Source organism: Apodemus sylvaticus, chromosome 9 (genome assembly GCF_947179515.1).
Source record: "Apodemus sylvaticus chromosome 9, mApoSyl1.1, whole genome shotgun sequence".
NCBI classification, from domain to species: Eukaryota; Metazoa; Chordata; class Mammalia; order Rodentia; family Muridae; genus Apodemus; species Apodemus sylvaticus.
In genome coordinates this window covers 84,630,599-84,657,418 of record NC_067480.1, presented here as the reverse complement: position 1 = coordinate 84,657,418, position 26,820 = coordinate 84,630,599, and the positions used below count along the sequence as shown (strand labels likewise).

The window sequence follows — 26,820 nt, the reverse complement described above, 5'->3', positions numbered from 1 at the left end:
TCCAGGAGCAAATACTTTCTGGAAAGCAAACGGCTTGGCTCTGTTCCTAGCTTTATCTCTTATTTCCCATTGCAACAGGGAAAGACACCTGGTTTAGTACCCACGGGTGTCAGAATGAGAACTTTCTGACACTCTAAAGCTCATCCTCAGTTTCAGTTTGCTTTGCCTGCTCCTGGCTCCCATCACTTAAGAAGTCATTAACTTTTTTCCCAGCTGAGTCACTAAATAGCATTTTAGGTTTACATATGATCATCAGGCTTACTTTGAGACTCTAGTAGTTAGGGTGTGGTGTGATAACTTATTGTCTTAGCAGAGTGTTGTCTATTTAATGTGTCATCAGTCCTCCTGCAGGCCACCTCCTCTTCTTATCAAAGGACTGGTTCTTCCAGATCATTTCTTGTGCTTTTCAACATTTACCTGCGACTCCCAAGCCATTCACTTCCAGGGATACCTCCCAGTATCTTTATTCTATTTGTGATGCAGGGATGCTTTGTGTTTTAGCTGAGACAAAGCTTTCAGAAATGAATCACATTTGTTGATTACGGTCATCTCTCTGTAAGACTAAACAATAAGCTGCTTTAGTCTAAAGGGGAGTTACAACCAATATTTTTTTTATTACCCTAGCAATCAAGGGCCAAAAGATGCGACTATAAGATTATTTATGCCGGGTAGTGGTGGTGCACATCTTTAATTCCAGCATTTGTTAGGCAGAGGCAGGTGGATTTCTGAGTTCGAGGCCAGCCTGGTCTACAAAGTGAGTTCCTCGATAGCCAGAGCTACACAGAGAAATCCAGTCTCAGAAAACACACACACACACACACACACACACACACACACACGCACGCACGCACACATACATGCACACATACATGTACACTGTATACATAAACACACATATATAGTAATATTGGAGTTGCACGCACACATACATGCACACATACATGTACACTGTATACATAAACACACATATATAGTAATATTGGAGTTATACCAGCTCTTAAAATTCAGTTTTCTTATTTTCTATCTGAATAAATGTCTACCCAAAGATAAGATGAAATCAATTGAGAGGGTGGACACAAGGCTAGGTTAAAAGCCATCAAGTCTGAGCTGAAGAGATGGTTCAGAGGTTAAGAGTACTGACTGCTCTTCCAGAGGTCCTGAGTTCAATTCCCAGCAATCATTGCTGGCACACAATTATCTGTAATGGGATCTGATGGGTGTGTCTGAAGAGAGCAACAGGGTACTCATATACATTGAATAAACTGCATCAAGTCTCAAATTCTATTTCTCTATCCAGTGGTAAATAAACTCACTGTAAGGAAATCTTTGCATTGTTTAGGGACCCTTTTGATTGTTTGTTTGTTTTGTTTTGTTTTGTTTTGTTGGGATTTGGTTTTTTTGAGACAGGGTTTGGTTTTCTCTTACACAACTCAATAATAATAATAAGTGATGTCTTGGTTATTATTGGTTTCTCATATAAAAGATGTCAATTAATATAGTCTAGAGATCTGTGAAACTGGAACACTGAATATAGAACTGTTCTATATATTCTTGGGCTCATTTTTCTGAAGTTGTTGGGATATTCACAAACCCTGAAGACCCACTGCACTAGAACTTGATTTTCTAAGAGACAAACTTATTCCTGTCCATTCCTGTAGTGTAGGTTTTCTTCAAACTGAAGCACTCCCTCCTGAGGGGAGGAGAGCCACTTGTAAAACTTGGAAAGTAAACAAAACCCAGGAAGTTCCTGAAACTTACAGGATTTGAAGGGCTCATCCTCAGGTGTACTAGTAGTCAACACTGCTGGAGAGAAAAAGAATCTCAGATCATCCATCAGAGCCCATCCATCTGTAAGTTATGCAGGGATGATGTGACTTCCATGAAATGTTCATCTATAACGGCTTGAAACTTGAGAGTGATGACAGGACAGGAACATTCTCTTCTGCTGTCTGCTTGCTTCCCTCTGGGACCTCAGAACTCACTGAGGCAAACCAGACTGAGGGCAAAGCATAGACAGGTGTGAGGAAGTTCCATGGGTCTCCAGTCTGGCCAGGACTGCCAGGAGTGTTACAGCTCTTAGAAGAGAATCAAGGGGGTTTGGGCAGCCTACACAGGACAGGCAACCAGGGCCCCAGGTCTCTCCTCAACTACGGCAACAGCACCAGAACCAGCAGAGGTGACAGCAGTAGTTAGGCCAGTTGGATCCAAAGTCCAGTGATAAATGCTACTTTGGGAGAGAAAACTCTGCCCCAAATGTTACAGCTCAAAAATGACAGCCACTCTCAGATGATCCTCGATGAAATAACTTGTGTGCTTTAGTCTATATGGGCAAGGACTATATAAACGTTGAGGAGTAGGGTGGGGTTTAGGGGTCGGTGCTTCCTATTGGCTCAGTTTGAGATGTTAATGATGCTCTGTTTGCATGGGGAAGGACTCCAGGTGTTGCAGTTTGTGACTGACTGCCTAGGGTCCTCTCAGTGGGGTGTCATGATTTTGTGTCCCAGAGCAGGTACAGAAATGGGTAGGGAGGGGCTTGATTTCTGCTGATCTGAAGTCTCTGAGGTTTCTGGTGTCTGAGCTCACTCAACCTTGCCAGTTCTTCTGTCTGGTGGCCTGGCCCATTTGCCTTACAGTTCTCCATGAAAATGTGGAACTGCCTACAAACCTGTACAATAAGGCTGGGATTATAACCAAGTTGTGACCAATGAAATGTAGGTTGAAAGGACTTTAGGAGGAAATCAGTATTTTCTCCCTAACTAGGCTCTCCTGGCAGGGGTAAATATTTTAAATATAGGTACATGTTCCTCGTTCTGCCAGACTAATCAAACAGTTAAACCCAAATAACCAGAATTTCCGAAGGTGTCTCATGCTGGGATTTGGGAGAGGCTGGAGTCCTATGTTCATCACAAGGTTGGGGGGGTGGGGGGTTCATCTCTAAAGAAGATTCCACACAGTTTTGATAATGTGATGGGACACCCTGCTGGAGAGGCTGGAACCCAGACAATAGTGATGGGTGGGACCTTAATCAAGACTCCTTCTATTAAGCCTCTATTTGAATCCAAACCTCATGCCAGGACCCTAAATACAGACTTGGGATCATTGACACATTTCATTTATCTTCCCAACATGGTCACATTGAATAAATCCTCTGCTTTTCATTATAACTCATCTTTTTAATCAGCATGTTGACGGTGGATGGCTGAGCCTAGCTTAGGGCTGCCAGGACCCAGGCCTTGATCCTACAAACTAAGAATAAGCATCCTTGGCAGACAGGCATCTTTGCTACTTTTCAGCCATCTCTTTCAACACCTTCAAGTGCTTCTAAAGTAAATACAGCTGCTTTCCTAACTCCATTAGAACTCAAGGCTAAAGCAGAAGCAGATGATGGGAAAAGAAATTCCGTGGATGAACTTAGAGCCCAAATTATTGAATTATTGTGTATTGTAGATGCACTGAAAAAGGATCCTCCCAAGTATTAAATCTTCTTGGAAAGAAAAGTTATTTCCTACTTGGAAGTAAATCAGCAAATAAATGTGCTTCTTCTTGCACTGTCCTGGTATCAGAGTGCCCTAGGGCAGCACTCCCAGGGACTGTAGTACATTCTGTAGATCACTGTAGGCTCCCAGGAGAAGGAAGGAGCAGAAAAACAGAAGACACCCTGTCCAGAAACTCATCAAGAAGATACAGCATGCTACATTGTGAGGTTGGTACATAAGGAACCATAGAAGAGATGCAGTATCTCTTGGTTATTGTAGACGTGCATTACAGGACAAAATGGAGAGGCAGAACTCAGCATGGCAGAGGGAAGGGTAAGAGTGGACTGAGTCTCTGTGCAGAAGCCTGGGGCTGAAGGCACCCTCGACACCACCTACGTGAACTGGATTGACAGACAGACATACAGCTTTGTGGCTGCCGTGGGGTTCAAATGTTTCCCCAAACCTTTGTGTGCCTTCCACATTTCACTCCAGTGCAGTACAAGAAGAAATAGCTGTAAATGGTAGCAGGATTTTTTCTTTGTATATCTCAATGGTAAGAGAAAACCACCCAATTTAAGTGACTTACGGACACTTAACTAATTTTGAGAGCCAGTTCTTAAAGCCAAATTGGTGATTCAAAATCCCCCAACCCAATTCCTCTGGCAGTGGCAGTTTTGCTTGGGGAGGTGATAATCTGTGGGAATAAAAAGGCAGTGTCCAGCTTCTGGGTAACCTCCACAGACGGAGCCCTTCGTGACTTTATGCACAAGAACCAGTTTCTACAGGCCACACCAAAATCCTTGAGCCTTGACCGCCATCTAGCGTTCATTACATTTCCTTTCAGACACTAAACAGGACCTGCGGGAGGGGGGGGTTGTATCTTTGCTGAGAAGCCATGACAGCCATTTTTAATTAGAAAGATGTGCATTTCAAGATAAGGAAGAATTGTAGGAGCCAGAAGGATCAAAGACACAAGAGGACCCACAGAATCAACAAACCTGGATTCACAAGGACTCACAAAGACAGAACTGCCAACCAGGGGCCTGACCAGGGCCTCCACACGCTACAGTTGTGTAGTTGGTCTTATGGAATTCCTAACAGTGGGAGTCTGTCCTTCTTGCTGCTTTTGGGAACCCTTTCCTCCTACTGGGCTACCTGGTTCAGTCTTAACACGAGTAGAGGTGCCTAGTCTTACTGCAACTTGCTATGCCATGGCGTGGTTGGTTGATATCCATCGAAGCCAGCCCTTTTCTGAAGAGAAATGGAGAAGTAGGTAGGAGGGAAGGATTGAGGGGAAACTTCAGTCAGGATGTAAAATAAATAAAATGAAATAAGGAAAGAAAAAAAGAAAGGAAGTAAAGGAAGAAAGAAAGGAAGTCCCCCAATTGCCTATGCCCAAGCCATGCAGTTATCAGAACAGACTATGAGGTCTATTCTGATAACCTGATTAAATTATGGAGGTTCTTACCAGCAGAAGAATCTGATGCTCAGAGTCACCAATGAGGGACTGGCTGCCTGGGCAAAAAACTAAGCCTAATTAATACCAGTTGTCTCCCAAAAACACACCTGACTGGTAAAGATCCCAACAGGCTGCTGGGCCATCTATCAAGTGAACAACGGAAGCCTGATATAAGCTAGGGCAGCCGTTCTAATGGATGGTTGTGTAGACTTCAAAACACAATCAGAGAAGATACTTACCAATACAATGAACAACTAACTCATCAAGAAGTTACAAGTGGAGATAATGTGCACATGTTGGCGCTCCTAACTTCATAAATACTAACAGTCATATACACAACAGAAATTACACTACTACAAGGAGATGGCGACAGCTGCTGGAAAGAGTAACTGGAAAGCTAAGCAAAAGCAGTCTGACCTAGAAAGACCTTCTATCATCTCACATATAGTTTAGATTTTAAAGTTGTGTGCATCGATATGTGTCTTGCATGTGTTCATAGACTATGGAACTAGAATGGTGCTGAGAGGGAAGGAATATTGGAAGTAGTGTAATGGAGGAAGTGTGATAAACACAAAAGGAACTATTCAAAAGCAGAGAACCAGCCTGAGGGGACTGGTTCTGGAGAGCAAAGGGAATGAACGAGGGCAAATAAAATATAATAATGATAAGTTTTCAAAACTGGGGGACAAAGGCTGAGGCAACGGCCATGGCAGGCTTAGTGCTTGTCATGCAAACATGTGGATTGGAGCCTGGATCCCCAGCACCCATGTAAAGAGTGGAGTGGGGTACAGGATCAGCAGGGCTTCCTGACCAGCAATCTTTGAGCTCTAGGCTCAGGAAGACACTATCTTAAAAACAAGATGAATGGTTCGAGGGGCTTGACACAGATGCACCTGCTCCTACATACATGGACACACACATATGCATGCGTGCACTCACACAAAAGTCACACTGCCACAATGAAACCAGTACTTTGTATACTCCCCAAATTAAAATTACTAGTTATATTAAAGAAAATGCTGTTAACTACTTGTAACCTTATTTTCTATATATGAACCAAATAGATTCATATGCCAGTGGTAAGATAAAAACAATATACTAATGATAAAAGTAAAGATTTGAGGAGGGAGTAGCCAGTATCTCTTGACTCTGGAACAGAAAGTCACAGAACCTAAAGATTCACTTAACAGTTATCTTTGTTCCTAGAATGGAATCTAGTGTTTGTCTTCAGACATGTCTTTTGCCATGTACAAAATTGAGTTAGAGAATAGGCTACATGGCTCAAAACTTCTTCAGCATTTACCTATCAAGCTAAATTTTGTCCAGCATTTATGCAGACCAAAGAAAGCAATCAGATGCCAAGCTTGCTGGCAGACAACTGTTATCACTTTGCTTGGAGAATCAGGAAGGCTTCAAACTCAAAGCCTGCCTGAGATTAACTCAAAGGGCTGGGATCGAAGCCAGAGAGACAGCTCAGCAGTGGAGTTTTTACAGCTCTTAGAATGGACACAAGTTCCTTTGGGTTCAGGAGCCAAATCACAATTGCCAATAAGGTTACTTTAGTGGGATCCAATGCCCTCTTCTGGTTTCTTTGGAAAGCTACACAGTGCATATCAACACAGGCATTTGCATAATAAAGCTTTTTTTTCCTTAAAAAAACTTTGAGGATATGTATATTCATATGTACCAGAGACTGTACCATTGATACATACATACATACACACACACACACACATGTACGTGAAGTCATCACTTTGTGTGTGTGTGTGTGTGTGTGTATAAGGCCTTTAGTTTCAATCCTCAGTCCAAAAGCAAAACAACAAAAACTTGAAAATCTTAAACTACCACTGCTGATTTCTAACTTAAAAGATGTGGCACACTTATTTCCTATACTCTGTACGTTGTCTTCCAGCCAACATTTCAGATAATGTTCATGGTCCATCTTCAACCAGGGTTATATGGACTTTGCCCGTACCCCAAATCTCTGCTGGAGAGCAAACCCAAGGCTGTGTAAATGCTTGGCTCCTCCTCACAACTCCATTACAGCTCTCATTACACTTTGTTCTTTCAAACCAGCTTCTTTCAGAAGACAGAAATGTGTGCAAAGCTCTCCTGCGGACAGCTCTTCCTACTTCCACTCTCTGAAATCCCAGTTTTTGCCCAGCTGAAGTTGATCTAAGTATTCTCTGAAAGGGCACTTGTCTTCAACCAAATCCCACAAATGGAGATGCTCCCCCAAAGAAAGAAATGCTGTATTCAAAACCAGAGGAAGAAGTCTCTCAATTTCACCTTGTGTGCATCATACCAACACTTTAAAAAATGTTTTTGAAAACAGTACAATGGTAACCTCCATTTCTTCCAGTCCAACTATATGCCAAGCAATCTACAAGGCACTTCACGGAACCTCAAGCTCTTCCCCCTCCTGTGAGGCAGGAACTATCAAAGTAGTTTCAAAAGAAACAGCTACTCAAAATGGTAAAATCCACCCAATCAGAACTTCCAATGCTTTTGGCATTTCTTTTTCTTAAAACTTAAATTAATACAAGTAATTTTCATCTTCCTTAAAAAAATACGTGTGATCAAAGATATAGGGGTTTGAATAAGACTAGCCCCATAGGCACCTATTCCAGTGTCTGACACCCAGCTGTTGAAACTGAGGGGTGGCTTTGTTACAAGAGGTCTGTGGCTGTGGCTGTGGCTCTGCCTCTCTCAGCCTCCTGCTGTGTATCAGGATGTGAGCTCAGATCTTCCTGTGTTGCCCCTTTTTGCCTTGCTGCCCTGGGCTCTGCTCTCTGAACACATATGAGCCAGAGGCTTTCATCTATGAGTGTGTTGGTCATGGTGTTCAGTCGAAGAGTTGATTAACTAAGATAAGCAGTAACCAGGAAAAATCGACACAGGCAGCAGCACGGTTCTTTTTTATTATTAATTTTGCTTTTTAAGGGAAAAGCTTACTTTCTTTCATTTCCTTTTTTAACAGCACCTGTAAAAAACGAATATACTATTCTAAGATTCTTAGGTATATATGTGGACTTTGGAATGTTAGATTGTCAAAACAACAACTGTATCACATAACAGTTAACAAACAGAAGGCAAGGTAGCCTAAACAAGGTCAGAATTTTGTTATAAAAATATTAATAGCAGCAACGTTTGAAAGATGATTTTATTAAAGTCATTGCACTTGGTCATTTTATTGCTACAGCACAAGGCTATTCAATTGTAACACTTCTCAGTTCTGATTGTAAAGATTGTCTCATTCTGCTCATACATTTCAAGTTTAAATGCAAGCATAAAACATTCATCAAAAAATCAACAGAGCACTTCGAGCGTCTTTCTTGTCTGTGATCCCAGTGAGGAGTGTGAGGAGTCCTCTGTGCAGACCAGCGTTCTCTCTGTGCATCTTCTGATTTCCTGTGAAGTCCTGCACAGTTGTACAGAGGATACCTTTATAGTAAGGAGCAAGCTTAGTGGTCGCAAGCACACCAAATAGCATTGATTTCCCATTAGAAACTCAGTAGTACTGTGTTTCAAAGACCAGCAAATCTGAACTATACATTCACTAATAATTTGGCAATGACAGATTCAATGCTGTCTTTTATATTAAAATTGGGGAAAAGGGGATTTACCTCTAAGTAAAGCTGTTGTTGTTGTTGTTGTTGCTATTAATCATTTTCTGACTTTAACTTTAGAAATAGTAAAAGTTCCCATACTAAGGGCAAATACTGGCAAATTACTATTTGAAAGGAATTGTTTTTCCCTTTAAAGACGTTCAAGCTTGTTTGTTTTTCTCAACTATTTCTTAAAAGGCAGAAAGTAGACACATAGAACACAGACAGTATGACTTCTCTGTTCTGACTGAGAAGATAAAAGCATGTAGAGATGACTCACTGCTATTCTGATTGTGTGGACTAGTAAAACATACCTACCACCACCAAAGGAACATTGCTTCCTTTCTTGTGGATATAGGACCCCTCTCTATGCAGCACAGGCTGGCCTCAAACTCATTTCCCTCCCTCAATCTCCAAGTTACAGGCATGCCATCACTACACATGGCTCAAATAAATCTTTTAGTAGCTTACAAGTCACCAATCAGGTCAGTGACACATAATAGGTCAGAAAGAAACCAAACTGCAAATGAAAATTTAGTATGCAATAAGGAGTAGTGTCTATAATTTCTTTGAGTTTATAAAACATAAATTCATTTTTCTGTTATATGCTTTTCTAATTTCTTACATTTTAACTAGTTTCTATGACTACATATTTGTCCAGAAAGTATAGTCACTCGCCTACTGTTGAATGTGTATGTTACTTTTTTATTAAAATAACCTTCATTGGAAAAAGAACACAGTTTCAACTGTTAGAGCTTTCCCTCCCAGCAGTGTGGCTGGAGTCAAACCTTCCAATGGGAATGTAGGAGATAATTTCTAGAATGTGGGGAAAGTAGATAATGATTTTTAGGGTGAGGCCACTGTCATCTGAGGACTGTCATTACATTAATAAGAAGCAAATACTTCATTGACTTATCACTTAAAATGGAGCAATTTTGTTCATCAATAACCTCTCATTAGATGAGCTCAGACTTGAAATGGTTAAAAAGGCTAGGCACACTGATCCTAGCACTTGGGAGGCAGAGGCAGGGAAACCAGAAATTTAAGACCATTTTGCTATATCACAAGGTTAGGTCCAGCCTGGGATATATAAGTCCCTATATCAAAAAACCTAAAATGTACACTCTATGTACAATTTTCTTTCCCCAGAATCTAATCAAGTGTGATTTTGTGTTTGCAATTCTATTATTTTCTACTTCAGTTCTATTTTAGTTGAAGCAACAAAAGAAATCTGACATTTTTCTACTTTAAGATTAAAGTGTAAAGAAAAGGTATTAAGAACATAACTTACGATCTGACATTCATTTTCTAAAGTAAAGCTTAAAGCCTAACTTTTTAACAAATAAAAACATTTCACTTTTTAAAATTAACCTTTGTGTTTTCAGACATGTTGCCTTACAGATACCATTTTTATGTTCACCTGGTCTGTAGCCATTCCACCCTGCAAGTGGTTGAGCCAGCCTAAGACGTTCAGCTGTTGATTGTGATGCTAAGGAAATAGCTCAGCATCCATTATGGAATGATCTTCAATGTGGTCAATTACATTTGGTTTACATAACGTCTATTACTACTTGTGAAATACTAATACTCTTTTTCACTTTACCTAAGTAATAGTCCAAAATATCTCTAGAAATTAGTATGTTCTATTAAATAAATTACGTCTGTAAAACCTGAGTGTTTACCCAATAGCTTTCCAAATATAGAACTCATTCTGGAATTTTGAAAATATCTGGGTTTAGAGGCTTTGTTTCCTAAGATTATCATTAGTGAAAATTAAAGGAAGGGTAAAATGAATTAAATAGAGATAATGAACTGAGTAATATTTAAGACTGTAGAAAGAGCATAAGAACACAACAATATGGCTGGTGTTTACATATTCCACATGTGCTGCACTGTCTAGGCACAAATAAGAATTAGCATGACATTTTTAGATTTCTCGGGCCACATGAACTTACAACAATGCTCCTATTTTCTCAAGCTTAATCTAATACAGTTTAACTAACTTTCTTTAATGAATCCTATAGTGAGCATTACAGAACACTCTAGAACTTGGATTTATTGTTATTATTTCATTAATGAGTAAATATGCATGGGTGAGGAACCTGGTAATTAGGAACTCCTATTTTATCACCCAATGTACAAGCAGCACTGCAGACAAACAGGCACAACAGTGTAATCCTGGCTAAGAAGCTAAAAGGAGTGAGTGTGTGTGTGAGTGTGAGTGTGTGTGTGTGTGTGTGTGTGTGTATAGGTGTGTGTGTGGTGTAGTGTATGTATATAAGTTCATGCCCTATCCATTACAGGAAAGCGGTGACTATACTATAAAGCTAACCCGTCCTTTTCAAATAGTTTATCTTACAGCTTATTTGTAAAGACATTACGATATTTATAGTATAGAACTCTTTAAAAATAATACAAGTTTCAATAAAAAAACTATTATGAACTTTCTTTCCTTTTTATACAGATTCAGTAGTATTTTCAAGCAAACAATAGAAATGTTTGCAATCCCAGCACAGTAAGAAATAAGGCCTCTTCTTTTTTTTTTTTTAAATTGGCAAAACAAAAAATATATATATATATATATTAAAAAAAACTGTCACCCCCAACTTTTTGGTAGATATCACAGTTCATGTCCTCTATTTCTTCATCATAATACCGCGTCTGTTGTTTTTAACAAGTCAGTTAGTTTCATGAAGCATTGGGACACTGGGTCCACACCACCTCAAGACAGCAGAACAGCTTTCTTCAGCTTTGCTATTTCCACCTGAAAACATAAATTGAACAACATAAAACAGCTTTAGTAAAGTTTTCGTTAGCCTAGCTGTACTACATGAGCACACTTTCCAGCCTTGGAATTCGGATTTCAATTTCAAACTCTTAATTCCTTAGAGTGCAAAACTCATATTGTTGAATAAGAATGTCAGTAGAGAATATATCAAGTTCCTAAATGGAAAGGAGTAAGAAAAAAATGTATTTATTTTAGCTAGAATAAAGCTAAGTAACAGAAGCATTGGAAATAACTTAGGCAATTGCTACTGTAAATGGCGCAGTGTTCATCTGAGGTAGGAGAGCATTATTTATAGCAGAGTCAACCACAGAGTTGAAAGGGAAAAAAAACAAAACCTCACATTTTATAAAACTAAAATGCATTACCTCTAGATTATTTCGCATGGCCTTCTCTTCTTCTAATTCTTTGCGTAGCTTTTCCAGTTCTTTCCTAAAGGAAAAGTATTATTGTTCAATTTTAACATTAAACAGCCTATTTCACTGATATTAACTGCAGCTTTAACTTACACACACACACATAGCACACAAAGAGAAACTTCCTAGGAACAATAACCATGTTAATTTAGAAAAGTTTATAATTTTTTACTTTGAGTACTTCAGTATAAGATTTGAAGAAACAAGCCGGGTGGTGGTGGCACACGCCTTTAATCCCAGCACTTGGGAGGCAGAGGCAGGCGGATCTCTGAGTTTGAGGCCAGCCTGGTCTACAGAGTGAGTTCCAGAGGACAGCCAGGGCTATACAGAGGAACCCTGTCTTGAAAGAAAAAAAAAAAATTGAAGAAACAAAAAACAGCACTTCCTGTTCTTCCAGAGGACCTGAGTTTGGTCTGTAGCACTGGCAAAAGGTGGCTTACAATCACTTATAACCTCAGTTCCAGCAAAATCAGACATCCTCCTCTAGACTTTGTAGGCATTACATAAACACACACCAAAATATACATAGTAATAAAAATAAAGTGTTATATAAATAACACTAAAGACCACTCAAAAAAGTCATACAGAAACTTAAAATCATAGGTGTGTGTGTGTGTGTGTGTGTGTGTGTGTGTGTGTGTGTGTGTGTGTGTGTGTGTGTGTGTGTGTGTGTTAAAAAGCACTATGATGTGGAGGGGAAATAGAGAAATGCCTAGTGATTAAGAATACTTGCTGCATTTAAAGATGTGCACTTCCAGCACCCACATGCCTGTAATTCTAGTTCTAGGAGACCTAATGCCCTCTGCTGGCCTCTCAGAGTATAGGCATGCAAATAGGCTACATACATACATACATACAGGCAAAATACTTACACACATAAAATAAAAATTAAGAGCTAAAATAGATTTACCCTATAATAGGACAATGACTCTACTCAACACCATAGGCTAACAAACAAAGCTCAGTACTAGAAATTGGTTATCTCCTGGAGTTGTTGGCCAGTGAGATCTCACAGACCTCCCCTAGCCCAACCTTACAAGCCAGTGCTAATGCTATTCATCACCCTTCAGAACTTGACAGTAAGACCCTACTGCTGAAGCTACCACATACCTGAATTCCTAGAACATGGAGAAATAAAGCTATCACTAACCTAGAAGCTTCGTGTCTACTTGCTAGCTTTCATAGTACCAAGAGGTGCTATACACTCTACCAAAGTAGAAAAGAAACCAAGTATGAACCTTGCAACCTACAATAATTATGACCTGGCAAGACACACCCAGATGTGCACTTCCAGCACCCACATGCCTGTAATTCTAGTTCTAGGAGACCTAATGCCCTCTTCTGGCCTCTCAGAGTATAGGCATGCAAATAGGCTACATACATACATACATACATACATACATACAGGCAAAATACTTACACACATAAAATAAAAATTAAGTAAGAGCTAAAATAGATTTACCCTATAATAGGACAATGACTCTACTCAACACCATAGGCTAACAAACAAAGCTCAGTACTAGAAACTGGTTATCTCCTGGAGTGCAGGTAGCATGAATAACCAACTGGTGCAATGGTACAATGAATAACCAACTACTTTCTGATTATATTTAAGTTCTACCCTCCAAGAAGAAATCCATACCTAGTACCTTTATTAAGCCAAGAACCTATAACTAGGCAGGTCACTGAACCTACTACTGATATTCTACTAAATGGGCACAGTGCTAACCTAACTCCTAATGACTTATTATTATAACCATAAATTAATGTATCTCTTACCCTCATTAGAGTAGCTGCTACTTATAGTCGACAGTGACTGTCAGAGAGCTTCACAACTAGCCATGGTATCGAGAGAATAAGAAGACTCTAGAACGCTCAAGCCTAAATGGAAAATCGGTATCACACTCTTTCCTCCCAAATCCCAGGTGTCATTGTAGAAGAGCAGACAAAAAGAGAATAGGAACCAGAGGTGGTGAATAACTACAAAGGCAAACAAGCAAAAACAAGCAAAAAACAAAACAAAAAGCCCCAACAACAACAGCAACAACAAAAAACAAACCCAGTCCCCCAAAAGAACAAAAACAAAAAGGAAAACTGAGTGGTTTGAACAGGAATTGCACCCATAGACTTATGTCCATAAGGAGTAGCACTATTAAGAGGTGTAGCATTGTTGGACAAAGTGTGTCCACTTTGAGGCTTTTGAGGATGGCTTTTGAGGTCTTAAAATGAAATCTAGCCAATGGGTCACAGTCTTCTGTTGCCAACAGATCAAGATGTAGAACTCTTAGATCCTTCCCCAGCACCATGTCTGCCTGCATGCTGCCACGCTTCCTGCCATGATGATAATGAATCAAACTTCTGAAATTGTAAGCCAGCCCCAATTAAATGTTTTCTTTTATAAGAGTTGCAGTGGTCATGCTATGTCTTCACAGCCCGAAGAGTCTTTTGAACAAAGCAGGAAAGTTTCATATACATTAAATTCACAGCAGTTCTGACAATATACACAAAATCTGTGCATGCTTAATCCGACTAAATCCCATTATGAAAAGAGGAAGCAGGCTAAGTCCCACACCTAGATAAGCATTCACTGGCAAGTGCCAGCTACTAGAAGAGAGTCCTTTCTTTAAGCAGTTTAAAGAAAATCAAAGGTCACACAGCCCAGGAAATATGGGCAGTAAAGACTGATGAATTTCTAAACAATAAATAAATAAAAAAGAAGACATAAAGTGGGGCAGGTGTGATCTGGGATGAGTTGGAGAAGGGCAAATATGATCAAATCACATTGTATAAAAATCTCAAAGATCCAATTAAAGTATTTTTAAAAAAAAAAACACCAAGAGTGACAAATGTATGATACAAAACTTAAATAAATTCAAACAGCTAAGGACAAATAAAGACATAATATATGGCTTTTAAAGCAGTTCTCCGTATTCACCTATCACACATTTTGTAGATTAGACACTCTAGAACTCAAACAAAAGCCAGTTAATTACAAGTCAAATTAGAAATTATTTCATAAAATAATTGGACTTCAACTTTGTCTTATTGTTTTCAATTAAATATAACATTAAATTTCCCAAATCAAAATATCCCCAGTCAATAATCTATATTCTTTACCTTATGCTATAATTTTTAATTTCCTCCTAAACTACATTTTTTAGTCATTCTGTAAATATATTCCATATCATTTCTACATAATCATTCTATAAATATGTATTTAGTAGGTTTCAGAAATTTTTTTTTTAATATCCACTGTTAGATTTTATTTCCTTTATTTTTCTACAAAGTATAAGCAGTTAGTTTACTTAGCAAATAAGAAGTACACCCGAGGTCATGGAGTAAGCTGAGGCAAATTAGACAAAGGGTAATACTTGAATTTTTTCACTTTATAACTGCTACTTGATATTCACATATGTATTTTATTGGGTGGCTGTTCTGTAATCAAAGAAACAAAAGAGGGAGATTCACATACTAATACCATAACTAGGTGTTAAATTAACATGTATAGTGTTTTGCCTTCTACTGTTTCCTAGATAAAGTTTCCTAAAGAACAATATACATATATAGGTTTAAAAATTCTTACAAAGGGGGCTAGAAAGGTGGCTCAGAGGTTAAAAGCACTAGCTGCTCTTCCAGATGACAGTTCTGTTCTCAGCATGCACATGGTAGCTCACAACTATTTGCATCTCCTGTCCCAGAGATTCCAATACCCACTTCTAGCCTCCACGGGTATCATGCACACACACACACACACACACACACACACACACGAAAAACACATATGATGAAGGAACTGGTATTCAATTCCCAGAACCTATATGGTTGTTCACAGCTATCTGTAATTCCAGATTGTCTCAGTTAGGCTTTAACTGTTGTGAAGTGACAGCATGACCACGGTGGCAATTCTATTTTTTTAAGTGTCAGAGATTTAGTCTAGTATCTCTTTTTTAAATTAGATATTTTCTTTATTTACATTTCAAATTCTTACAAAGTGGGCTTTTCCCATTTACCCTCTGAAAACTCCCTATCCCATCCCCCCTCCTCCTGCTCACCAACCCACCTACTGGTGCTTCCCTGACCTGGCATTCCCCTACACTGGGACATCAAGCCTTCACAGGACCAAGGCCATCTCGCCCCATTGATGTCCAACCAGGCCATCCTCTGCTATCCATGAGGCTGGAGCCATGTACACTTTGGTTGGTGCATTAATCCCTGAGACCTCTAGGTGTACTAGTTGGTTCGTAGTGTTGTTCCTCCTATGGGGCTGCATACCGCTTCAGCTCCTTGGGTTCCTTCTCTAGCTCTCTAGCTCCTCCATTGGGGACCCTGTGCTCAGTCCAATGGCTGGCTGAGAGCATCTACCTCTGTATTTGTCAAGTACTGGCAAAGCCTCTCAGGAGACAGCTATATCAGGATCCTGAGAGCAAGCACTTGTTGGCATATGGAATGGATCTCCAGGTGGGTCAGCCTCTGTATAGCCTTTCCTTCAGTCTCTGCTCCACTTTTTCTCTGTATGTCCTCCCATGGGTATTTTGTTCCCCCTTCTATGAAATACCAAAGTATGCACACTTAGGTCTTCCTTCCTCTTGAGCTTCATGTAGTCTGTTAATTGCATCTTGGGTAGTCTGAGCTTCTGGGCTAATATCCATTTATCAGTGAATGCATACCATGTGTGTTCTTTTATGATTGAGTTACCTCACTCAGGATATTTTCTAGATCCTTCCATTTGCCTAAGAATTTCATGAAGTCATTGTTTTTAATAGCTGAGTAGTATTCCATTGTGTAAATGTACCACATTTTCTGTATCCATTCCAATGCTGAGGGACATCTGGGTTCTTTCCAGCTTCTGGTTATTATAAATAAGGCTGCTATGAACATACTGGAGCATGTGTCCTTATTATATGTTAGAGCATCTTCTGGGTATATATCCAGGAGTGGTATAGTCCTCCGGTAGTACTGTGTCCAATTTACTAAAGAACTGCCAAACTGATTTCCAGAGTAGTTTTACCAGCTTGCAATCCCACCAGCAATGGAGGAGTGTTTCTCTTTCTCCACATCCTTGCCAGCATCTGCTGTCACCTAAGTTTTTGATCTTAGTCATTCGGACTGTGTGAGGAGGAATCTCAGGGTTGCTTTGATTTGCATTCCCCTGATAACTAAGGATGTTGAACATTTCTATAAGTATTTCTCAGCCATCCGGTATTCCTCAGTTGAGAATTCTTTGTTTAGCTCTGTACCCCATTTTTTAATAGGGTTATTTGGTTTTCTGGAGTCTAACTTCTTTTTATATATTAAATCTTATCAGGTGTAGGATTAGTAAAGATCTTTTCCCACCCTGTTGGTTGCTATTTTGTACTATTGACAATGTTCTTTGTCTTACAGAAGTTCTGCAGTTTTATTAGGTCCTATTTGTCAATTCTTGATCTCAGAACATAAACTATTGGTGTTCCGTTCAGGAAGTTTTCCCCTATGCCCAATCATGGCAACTCTTATAAAAGGAAATATTTAGTTGGAACTGGTTTACAGTCCAGAGGTTTAGTCCATTATCAGCATGACAGGACACATGGGGGCATGAAGGCAGACAGGGTACTGGAGGACCCAAGAGTTCTACTTCTTGATGCACAGGCAGCAGAAGGAGACTGTGTGCACATGGGTATAGTTTGAGCATAGGAGACCTCAAAGCCCATCCCTACAGTGACATACTTCCTTCAACAGGGCCATACCTCCTAATAGTGCCACTCCCTATGAGCCAAGCATTCAAACACAGGAGTCAATGGGGACCAAACTCAAACCACTACACAGATGTTGCTCCCTCCTACCGCCTTGCCTCTACCCCTACTTTTCCACCTCTCCCTCACAGAAGGTGGAGGATAACTTTATGGAGTTGGTTCTCTCCTTGTGCACCAAACTTAGGACATTAAGAACCATATCACCTGCCCCAAATATATCGAAAAACTGCCTCTGGTTTCATATTCTTTTAACTTTACATGAATGGAGTGACATTTACATTTCTGACTTGTTTCTCCAACCTCCCATTTCATAAACTGACTACTGTTGACTCATGCACAATCATTCCTCAGTACTGTGCACACTGTAAATTTCTCAGTGTACCAACTGTACCATCTACTTATTCCCTTGATGTTGCTCTCTGATTTTAGATTTTCAAATAAACCCCACCATCTAGCTTCATTTTTCCAAATCGGCTTGAGACATTGAAATGTTGGAAAAATTTCTAAACTATGAAATATACACAAATACCTTACTCATTTTTCCTACAGGCAATTCATGTATGCAATTCCAGCACTTGGGAAATTGAGACAGGAGGATCAGGTTCAAGGTCATAACTAATCTAAGAGTACAGGGCCAGACTATGCTGCATGATGCGCTGTCTCAAAGGAGTACACTTGGTATCAAAGGTGTAAAACAACAAAATGTATATGTCAGGAGAGTTTTCCAATTGGTGAGTGGTATTCAACATATGAAGAGGAATACAGCTTCTACTATATGTAGTTCAGAGTCTATGAAAAATTTTCAAAATAAATCAAAGTACCTAAGAAAGATCTAGCATATCAAATGGCAAATTCTATAATCATAATGTATTCATTAGATAATCTATGATACATACAGGACATATATATACGCATACAAACATATAGGTAAATAAATATATATACACATATTAAAACAGATTATAGGCCAGGCGGTGGTGGCGCACACCTTTAATCCCAGCACTTGGTAGATAGAGGCAGAGGCAGGTGGATTTCTGAGTTCAAGGTCAGTCTGGTCTACAGAGTGAGTTCCAGGACAGCCAGGGCTATACAAAGAAACCCTGTCTTGAAAAAACAAAACAAACAAACAAACAAAAAACAGATTATATATGTATATAATGTGTATATGTGTGTGTGTGTGTATATATATATATATATATATATATATATATATATACATAAACTGAAACATATATGCTGAAAATGAATGCATTTTTACTAGTTATTCTAAATAAAAACTTTGTTGCCATCTGTTATTTTTTATTTTTAATTTACTTTAATGTTATTTGAAGCAGAGTCTTAATACATAGCTCTGGGTGAGCCTGGAAGTCATTCTATCATTCAGGCTGGCCTTGAACTCAGAAATTTTCCTTAAATATGCCTCCAGAGTGTTGAGATTAAAGGCATTCGCCATACCAGGCCCTATTTTATATTTTTTAATACCAACTTATTTTTTACAGAATTTTAGGCCTGATGGAAATTAAGAAATAGTTAAAATTAGACTCACGGTCTAGGCATGAATTTTATATCTTATATATGTCTAAGAAATCTTTTGGGAGAGGGGACGTATACTTATGGGATGGGATGCTCATCCTCAGTTTAGTTAAACTAGATTATCGTTCATCTTTATTTATCCATTGAAGATTACGGTTAAAGTATTAACAGATCTGTAAACCAATCAAAGATATGAAGCTGAGTGCAGACCCTGACACTGAAAAACTACAATCATGAGGTAAACAGCTTTACACACACAAACATATACATACATATTTATTTATTTCCTAACTTATTCATCAAGGGGAAGGGAGTCTAAACTTCTTTTAGAATTAAAACTTTGTGTGTATTGGGGGGGGGGGGTGTATATCCTACTTTATAACTTCAGAGCTGTGGACATGGGTCAGTGGTAGTAGAGTGCATTAACACCACACTCTGGGTTTGATCCATAACACTACACAAATAACAAGAACTTTCAGAGTTAATGGGGAGTGGGAGGTGCAAGGGTGAGGTCTTGGGGAAGGTAGAGATCTCTTGTGGGTTGGAACCCACTCATTTTGTAACCATCTAATGTAAGCCTAACAGAAATAGGGGTCAAGCCCTCTAAGAGTAAGTATGAGAAACTAGATCATACCCAAAACACCAGTGCAATTTTCTCAGTATTTTCAAGACTAATTAGCACCTATGCCTGGCCAGCTCCTACCTTAGCACATAGGTACACACAGACCTTCTAGAACTGAGTTACTGGAACAAGTTTTCCCAACAAGGTTTTTGCTGCCTTGAAACATATGCATTTGCATACTTAGGAGATTAGGGCTTCAGTTCACAAAACCTAAAAGTACATCTTAGGGGATGCTTTAAGGGAGTTACTCACCCATGATCCTTTTTCAGTGCATCTACAATACACAATAATTCAATAATTTGGGCTCTAAGTTCATCCACGGAATTTCTTTTCCCATCATCTGCTTCTGCTTTAGCCTTGAGTTCTAATGGAGTTAGGAAAGCAGCTGTATTTACTTTAGAAGCACTTGAAGGTGTTGAAAGAGATGGCTGAAAAATATTTTCAAAAATTCTCATTATGTTTGTGTTTACATTTAATATTATATTTCAATCAGAAGACTGTTTTGGTCTGGTCTTTATGTTTAACATAGGATCACACGTACTCCAGGATGGTTTTAATTCCAGATCCTCATATATTAAACTTCTATACCATCCTCTACCCAAGTATTGATATTACAGATCATACAATACTAAGGATTAAACCCAGGGCTTTGTAGAACAGAGATTCACTCTACTCACTGAGCTACATTCCCAGGACATAATATTTTTGCCCTGGGAATACACGCAATTAATGCAGTATATACTAACCATTCCTAATCTGAAAAGCCCCAACCTTAAAAATTCTGCTCCAGACTTGTAATGGGTTTCAAACTGCAGGCATGCTTAAATGTGGGTAAAGAATTACATGAAAGAAGTAAATTTTATGTTTAAGTCTTGAGTCATAGTTCTAAAATATATATAATTACTTATCTACAAATTTTCCAAAATTCTGACCTCAAGAATTTTAGAAAAGGGCTCTTTAATTCCTGCTTCAAGATAAGTGGAACCCACTACAGTGGGTGCAGGATCACTTATAGACTCAACTGTGAGTTCCAATCAGAACTTCAGATCAGTACATCACTCAACTCTCATTAGAGAAGCTTATTGTCCTGAATTGTAATAAGACACTGACCCATAACTGACAATGTGCAGAGAATAAAAGACCTTGGAATACTCAGTCCTAAATAGGATGTCTATGTCAAACCCCTTCCCTCACAATTGAGGGATCTAAGCAAAAAAAGGAGGCAGAAAGATAATAGGAGCCATGGGTGATAGATGTCTTCAAAGCATGTACTCAGGACCTGCACAAGCTCAAGCCATGCAAAATCCCAGCTCAGAGAAGGGAAAGCAGACACACGGTCCCATCACTGGCAAAGAAGCAATGTAAAAACCAGCAGCTGGGAGAAGTGAAAATCAGCTTTCAACAATGGAGTGAAGCCAAGTGTATATCAGCCACACTCCAGGGCAGGTCCCATACTCAGATGTAGTTGGCCAACAGACATTTGACTCCTTGTTTTATTTTGAGTTTCTTTTGTTAAGACAGAAAAAAATGTAAAGTTGAGTGGGAAGGGAGAGGGTGTGTGTGTGTGTGTGTGTGTGTGTGTGTGTGTGTGTGTGTAGAGTTGGGAGAGGGGAAGAATATGATCAAAATATATTATATGAAATTCTCAAAGAATAAAAACATTTACAAAAAAAGATAAATGATAAAACAGAAATCCCAAAAGCAGTTTGTTGTTCACTGCTGGGGGGGGGGGGGATCAATTAAAAAAAAAAGCATTCTGTGATCTCTAGTGGCTTTATTTTTTTATTTTTTTTAATAAAGGAAGGAAACTACCCAATGGCTTATCTAATGGATAGTTGTCTAGTGAGGCATCTACAAGTAAAACTGTATAGACATTAAAGTATTATTTTATTCTTTATTAATACAAATATCCAAAGTCTAACTTTTCCTTCCAATTAAAAGGAATTATGAAGAATTTAATTAAGTCCATAGACTACCTGATGATTTCACTAAAATCTGTCATTTTAGAAAAGTTTCAAGAGATTGCTGACAATATAGAGAATCAGATTATATTTATTCAAGAAGAGGCCAAATACTCTAGAATGAAAATGACGAATAAAACAAACCTCAAATATGTATAATTTATAACAAAAATGTCTTCAATAAAAATCATAACTTTAGAAAAGAATCTCCACCATAATAGATGGGTCCACCTATTCTACCACTAAGTCCGGTGCACGCTGATGCTTCAGAGAGCAGCAAGAACCAGGTTAGGACTGAGTGGACAAAGCACAACTGCAATCTGCTAACTCCACGGGGAATAGGCTGAAGCTACTTTAGGAGAGCAGCTGAGCATGCCTATGGAGATGGAGGCAGGAGGATCAATGCAAGTTTCCTGAGGGAGCCTGGTCAACCTAAAACGACAGTACAGTCAAGGCTACACAGAGACTCAATCTCAAAACAAAACAGGCCCCATCCCCAAATTATTTCATGTAAACTAATTCCTGGGAATATGTTTAATAAGAAAATTAAATGGTGCAAAAGTCAATTTCCTATGCCTTGGAAATATGAAACATATCACACTTTTCAGAATAAGGTTGTACTTCTATTCTTAAAAGAACTAGAGAGGACAGTGTATCTTAAGTTTAACAATGCAATTTTCTGCAAGAATTACTTTATTTCTTGGTGGAAGAGAAAAAAATTCTAAAAGGGCATCTTACATTTCATAATTATGATAGCTACAACACATCTTAAAAACTAAACAAATCTTAGGCCACAATAGATCTACCTTTGAAGAGTAGCTTGCATCCTTTTTATACTCCACAGGCTTTAGGTTACTACCACTATCATCTTCTTTTGATAGCTTCAAGGATTTTTCTGGACTTTGGGTTGGCTAACCCAAAGCATTAAAAAAAAAAAAAGAAAAGAAAAGAAAAGAGAGAAGAGAAGAGAAGAGAAGAGAAGAGAAGAGAAGAGAAGAGAAGAGAAAAATTAAGAGACAAATTTTATTAAAAAGAAAACTTTAATAAGCATTCACACAACACAGCCTACATTCCCACTACTTAGTGCTGCTGTTTATGGACAACTGTCACACAGTGTCAGGTTAAACAGCACTTTTGCAAATCTGAAAGGCAAAACTAGCTTTCCATCAAAGTAAAAAGTCTCTTCAGTGAGGTAATTTTAAAGCAGCACAGTGGTCATAAACTGTGTTCATATTAACTGTGTACACGTACGCGCGCACACACACACATATAAACAGTGAAATAGATTTCCATTCCAAACAACAAATAGAAAGCATGGAAAGAAGCTATTAAACTATGAGAACAAATACTACAAAAGAGGGAATTATCAAGAAGTGGGGAAAGGCTATCCTTTCCTGCTCACTGACCTTGTGTTCTGTGACTGTGGTCTCAAGGCAACACTATTTTCTAATTCTAGAAACTTTCAGGCAATATCCTATTGAAATGAGCATACCTCTTTTCTTAAATAAAAAAATCATAAAGCTGTCTCCCAGAGCTTTAAAACTAGGCGTGGCTCTAATCTGTTCACTCTCATCTCAGCACTTTATCTTCTACATTTTTCTAAAGTAAGGGAAACTCACAGAATGTCCACCATTGAAGCGGCCAGGCAATCTTCTTCCAGGCATCTTGGGTCTATTTGCAGTGAGATGTAACAAGTTCTCTGAGGAAGCTATGTCATCAAAATTTACATTATCTAGAGAATAAAAATAAGTATTACCAATTAAGAGTTGTTCCTTCTGAAGGCAAGAAAACTGTATTTCTGCTTTCTTGCTTACACCATGAACTAATTACAAGCCACCACTAAGTTGAAGAGCTCACAAATTGACTAGTGCTTTATATATGCATTTGGAAAACCATGCCCATGCTCTTATTAAAAACAAAAACAAAAAAATTTCAATCTTTCTACCAGATAAAGACCTTTTAACCATGTAAGACCTGTTTTCAATACAGTCAGGCTCAACAAGAAGTTATTATAGGAAGAATTCTGTACCATGAACTGCAGGCAGAATAAAAAGCTATCATTTGAAAGTTCTCACATTTTTAAAAAATCTATTTAAACCCTTGATTACAACTTATTTTTACAGGTATAACATTCTACACTTCACACTATGGACTAATATCACATTTGAAGACCTGAACTGAATCTGATACCCTGTTGTTTTCCATGTATTCTAAATATAAAGTGAAGTTATGATTTAGTTACATGAACATATTAAGATGTTATAATCAGGACTCAAACAGAACTGAAGATATTATATGAAAATCATAGCTAATTATGTATCTAAGGTAAATCAGATACCAAGTGTAAATGCTACATAGACCACTAATTTATTTTTCAGCCATCAATCAAAGGCTAGTTGACCCTGGACCAAATAGTTTGTGTTTAAGGGCATATAAGACAACGCATGGCAATTCCTATCTCTTAAACAATGGTATATACTGCAGGGTGTTTTCAAGGGTAGCCAGAAAATCTTAAACAAGCTGTTATTACTCCAAAGCTCAGATGTCTACTCATGGCACAAAACTCTTTTGTAAATTCCAGATACTACCATGATCACTGTAACTTCCTGTAGCTCAGATAAAAAACTAGGAATATTAACCAGAGTTAAAGTATTCCAATCTTCTAAGAGACTCATCTTTCTCATTAGCATTTGTCTGACAGTTGTCAAGACTTATCAGACACTTACATGTCTAAATTCAGTGAGCTGTTGTTCCTTTAGACCTAAACATTCTTTATGAACCTCAGATCTACAGAATCTCCACTGAAGAGATGATGAATACATGGGAAAGAGTCATCACTTGGAAATGTGCACTGTATAACTGAAAGGACTGGCTGATACTAATGTTTGTGAGTTCTACCCTGGACAAACACATCAAAACAGAAGCTATAATTAGAAAAAAAACCTCAATTTTCTGATCTTAATTATAATTATAGAATATAGCAAATCATAGAATGAAATAAGTAACATCAATGGAAAATGAATTATATAATCTAAAAGATTTAAATGTAAGAATATGTCATTCTGTTTATAAATGTTAAAGAAAATAATTGGTATAAAATATATTAAATGATAAATGTGCATTAGTTACCTATAAAAAGACTCTGAAGAGTAAAACCCTATCATTTGACCAAGGAAATAATTTTCAAATGCATATGTAAGCAACTTGTAGAGAAAAAAAAAACAGAAAAATATGGAAGAAATTAAAGAAAAATGAAACAGAAAGGGTAAATTTTTTTAAATATTGATTTACAAAATACAGCATACTCATGTAAAATGCCTTTATACATCCAATTTAGAGTTACAACACCAAGACAATTTTACATTCTAAAACTCTCTCAGGTTCTCCATTTAAGGCATCAGATAAAACAGAATTGTTTACATTTGGATTTATGAAACACACCTAAAGCCTTGATATGTGATCTACCATTACTTAACAACAGAGTCACACTATGACAATGGCATAAAAGGCGCCAACTCTACAGTCATATCCATCACTCTGACAGCCACTTACACTTCTGTGTGTTCTGAAGATGCTTTTTTAAAAAGCCAAGCAAAGTAACCAATTATAGGGGGGAAAATCAGATTTGTATGGTTGCCAATTTTAAATTATAACCAAGAAAGGCTTTTGAAAATGGAACTTGATTGTATTTTAAAATGGAAAACCAAAAGGGTTAGAATAGACAAACACACACGTACACTTTCAGCAGAATTACAAAGATTGATGTGTACCACCTACTTATACTGAATATACTACTTTGATTTCTTTTATAAATTGTTATCTTACCAAAATGGAGAAGGGTAGGATAATTTCCTGCCACGTAAGAAGGGAGGAAACATGGCAAACAGGCTAGGAAACAAAATCTGGAAGGAAAAGTCAAGGACAGGAATGTCTAGAGAAAAGACTAAATCAAAAAAATTATTTTACAAAGCAGGAAAAAAAGAACAGTTGTAGAATGAATAGAAGCATTTCAATGTCTAGTAACCACAGGCCATCTGAACTTACACAAAACCTGTACTATTATATAGATCTGATTTACTACTTTGCCTTTCAAAAGAAAAATTTTAAACTATTATCAATTTCAATACACATTAAGATTTTTAAGCCATATTATGTTATTCACTGAACACAAAGACAGTTTCTAAAAGGACAGCTTATTATTTTAAGAGGCCATGGGTACAATTTCTAACATTTCATAAGGTAGTTGTAACTAAGATTACACCATCGTTTAGTGAGGTTCTAGTGTTTGGTGAATTATAGTGATAGATGTGATTTTAATTTTATGACACTGTAAAATAAAAATATGTCAAAAAGCAAATAGTATATTTAAATAATTCACTATAAATTTGATTCAATGCAATCTCTGATATCTCTCATTGTATTATGTATGTATGTATGTATGTATGTATGTATGTATGTATGTATGTATATATGTATATGAGAGACACTAATACCTAATGTTAACTCCATGAACTAGGCAAAAGAGCCATTATTAGGAATAAGAACACAATTCTGCTTTTGGTTTGGATACAAATCTCACTGTATGTGTTTACTATTTAATAATAGCCTTATTTGAAAACTTCCATCATAAATTCTTCCTGGAAAACAAAACAAAACATGAGTATTAAAAAAAATTCAAAGAAAAGTAAATAAACTATGATGGTAAGAGAAAGTATAATTCAACAATATCACAGATGCCTCGGAATCTCATATATATAACAAAGATTTACTTTAATCTTAAAAGAATTTATCAGAGAGAAAAAAAACAAAAGAGATAATATGCTTATTATCAAAGCACACTTCATCTGAACTTCTCGATGTAACTATAATGTTACTAGTAAATTTTCTACCTACTGTTCTAAAACTAATTTAAAAAATAATTTTGCTGGTGGAAGAATTATTTTAGAAGTATCTGAATCATGTTAACTTGTAATTAATTGGTAATAACAATGAGATTTTCATTAAAATTAATTTTCATTTCATTGTATTTCATTAAGTTTTGATGAAGCATTTGAAAAAGGGAAAGAAACCGAAGCCCAACAGCTCTGCAATCACAGCACTGCTCCATACGAACACACTGCTCAGGGGACTAAAGTTACTTTATGTCATTAAAAAAAAAGAACCTCAAGCCAGGCGGTGGTGGCGCACGCCTGTAATCCCAGCACTCTGGGAGGCAGAGGCAGGCGGATTTC

General features: G+C 37.8%; 1 protein-coding gene across 2 annotated transcripts in view; it reads right to left on the bottom strand.

Moving 5' to 3' along the window:
* Positions 1-8,080: 8,080 nt before the first annotated feature.
* Positions 8,081-26,820, bottom strand: part of Cd2ap (CD2 associated protein) — an 85,951-nt gene continuing 67,211 nt past the window's right edge. For both annotated transcript variants that reach the window (XM_052192344.1, XM_052192345.1), the window contains 5 exons: positions 23,209-23,321; positions 22,396-22,500; positions 19,881-20,056; positions 11,697-11,760; positions 8,081-11,307 (listed from right to left, as the gene is read on the bottom strand). In XM_052192344.1, the coding sequence (XP_052048304.1) occupies positions 11,266-11,307; positions 11,697-11,760; positions 19,881-20,056; positions 22,396-22,500; positions 23,209-23,321 (500 nt within the window). In that variant the 3' untranslated portion in view covers positions 8,081-11,265. The remainder of the gene's footprint in view (positions 11,308-11,696; positions 11,761-19,880; positions 20,057-22,395; positions 22,501-23,208; positions 23,322-26,820) is intronic.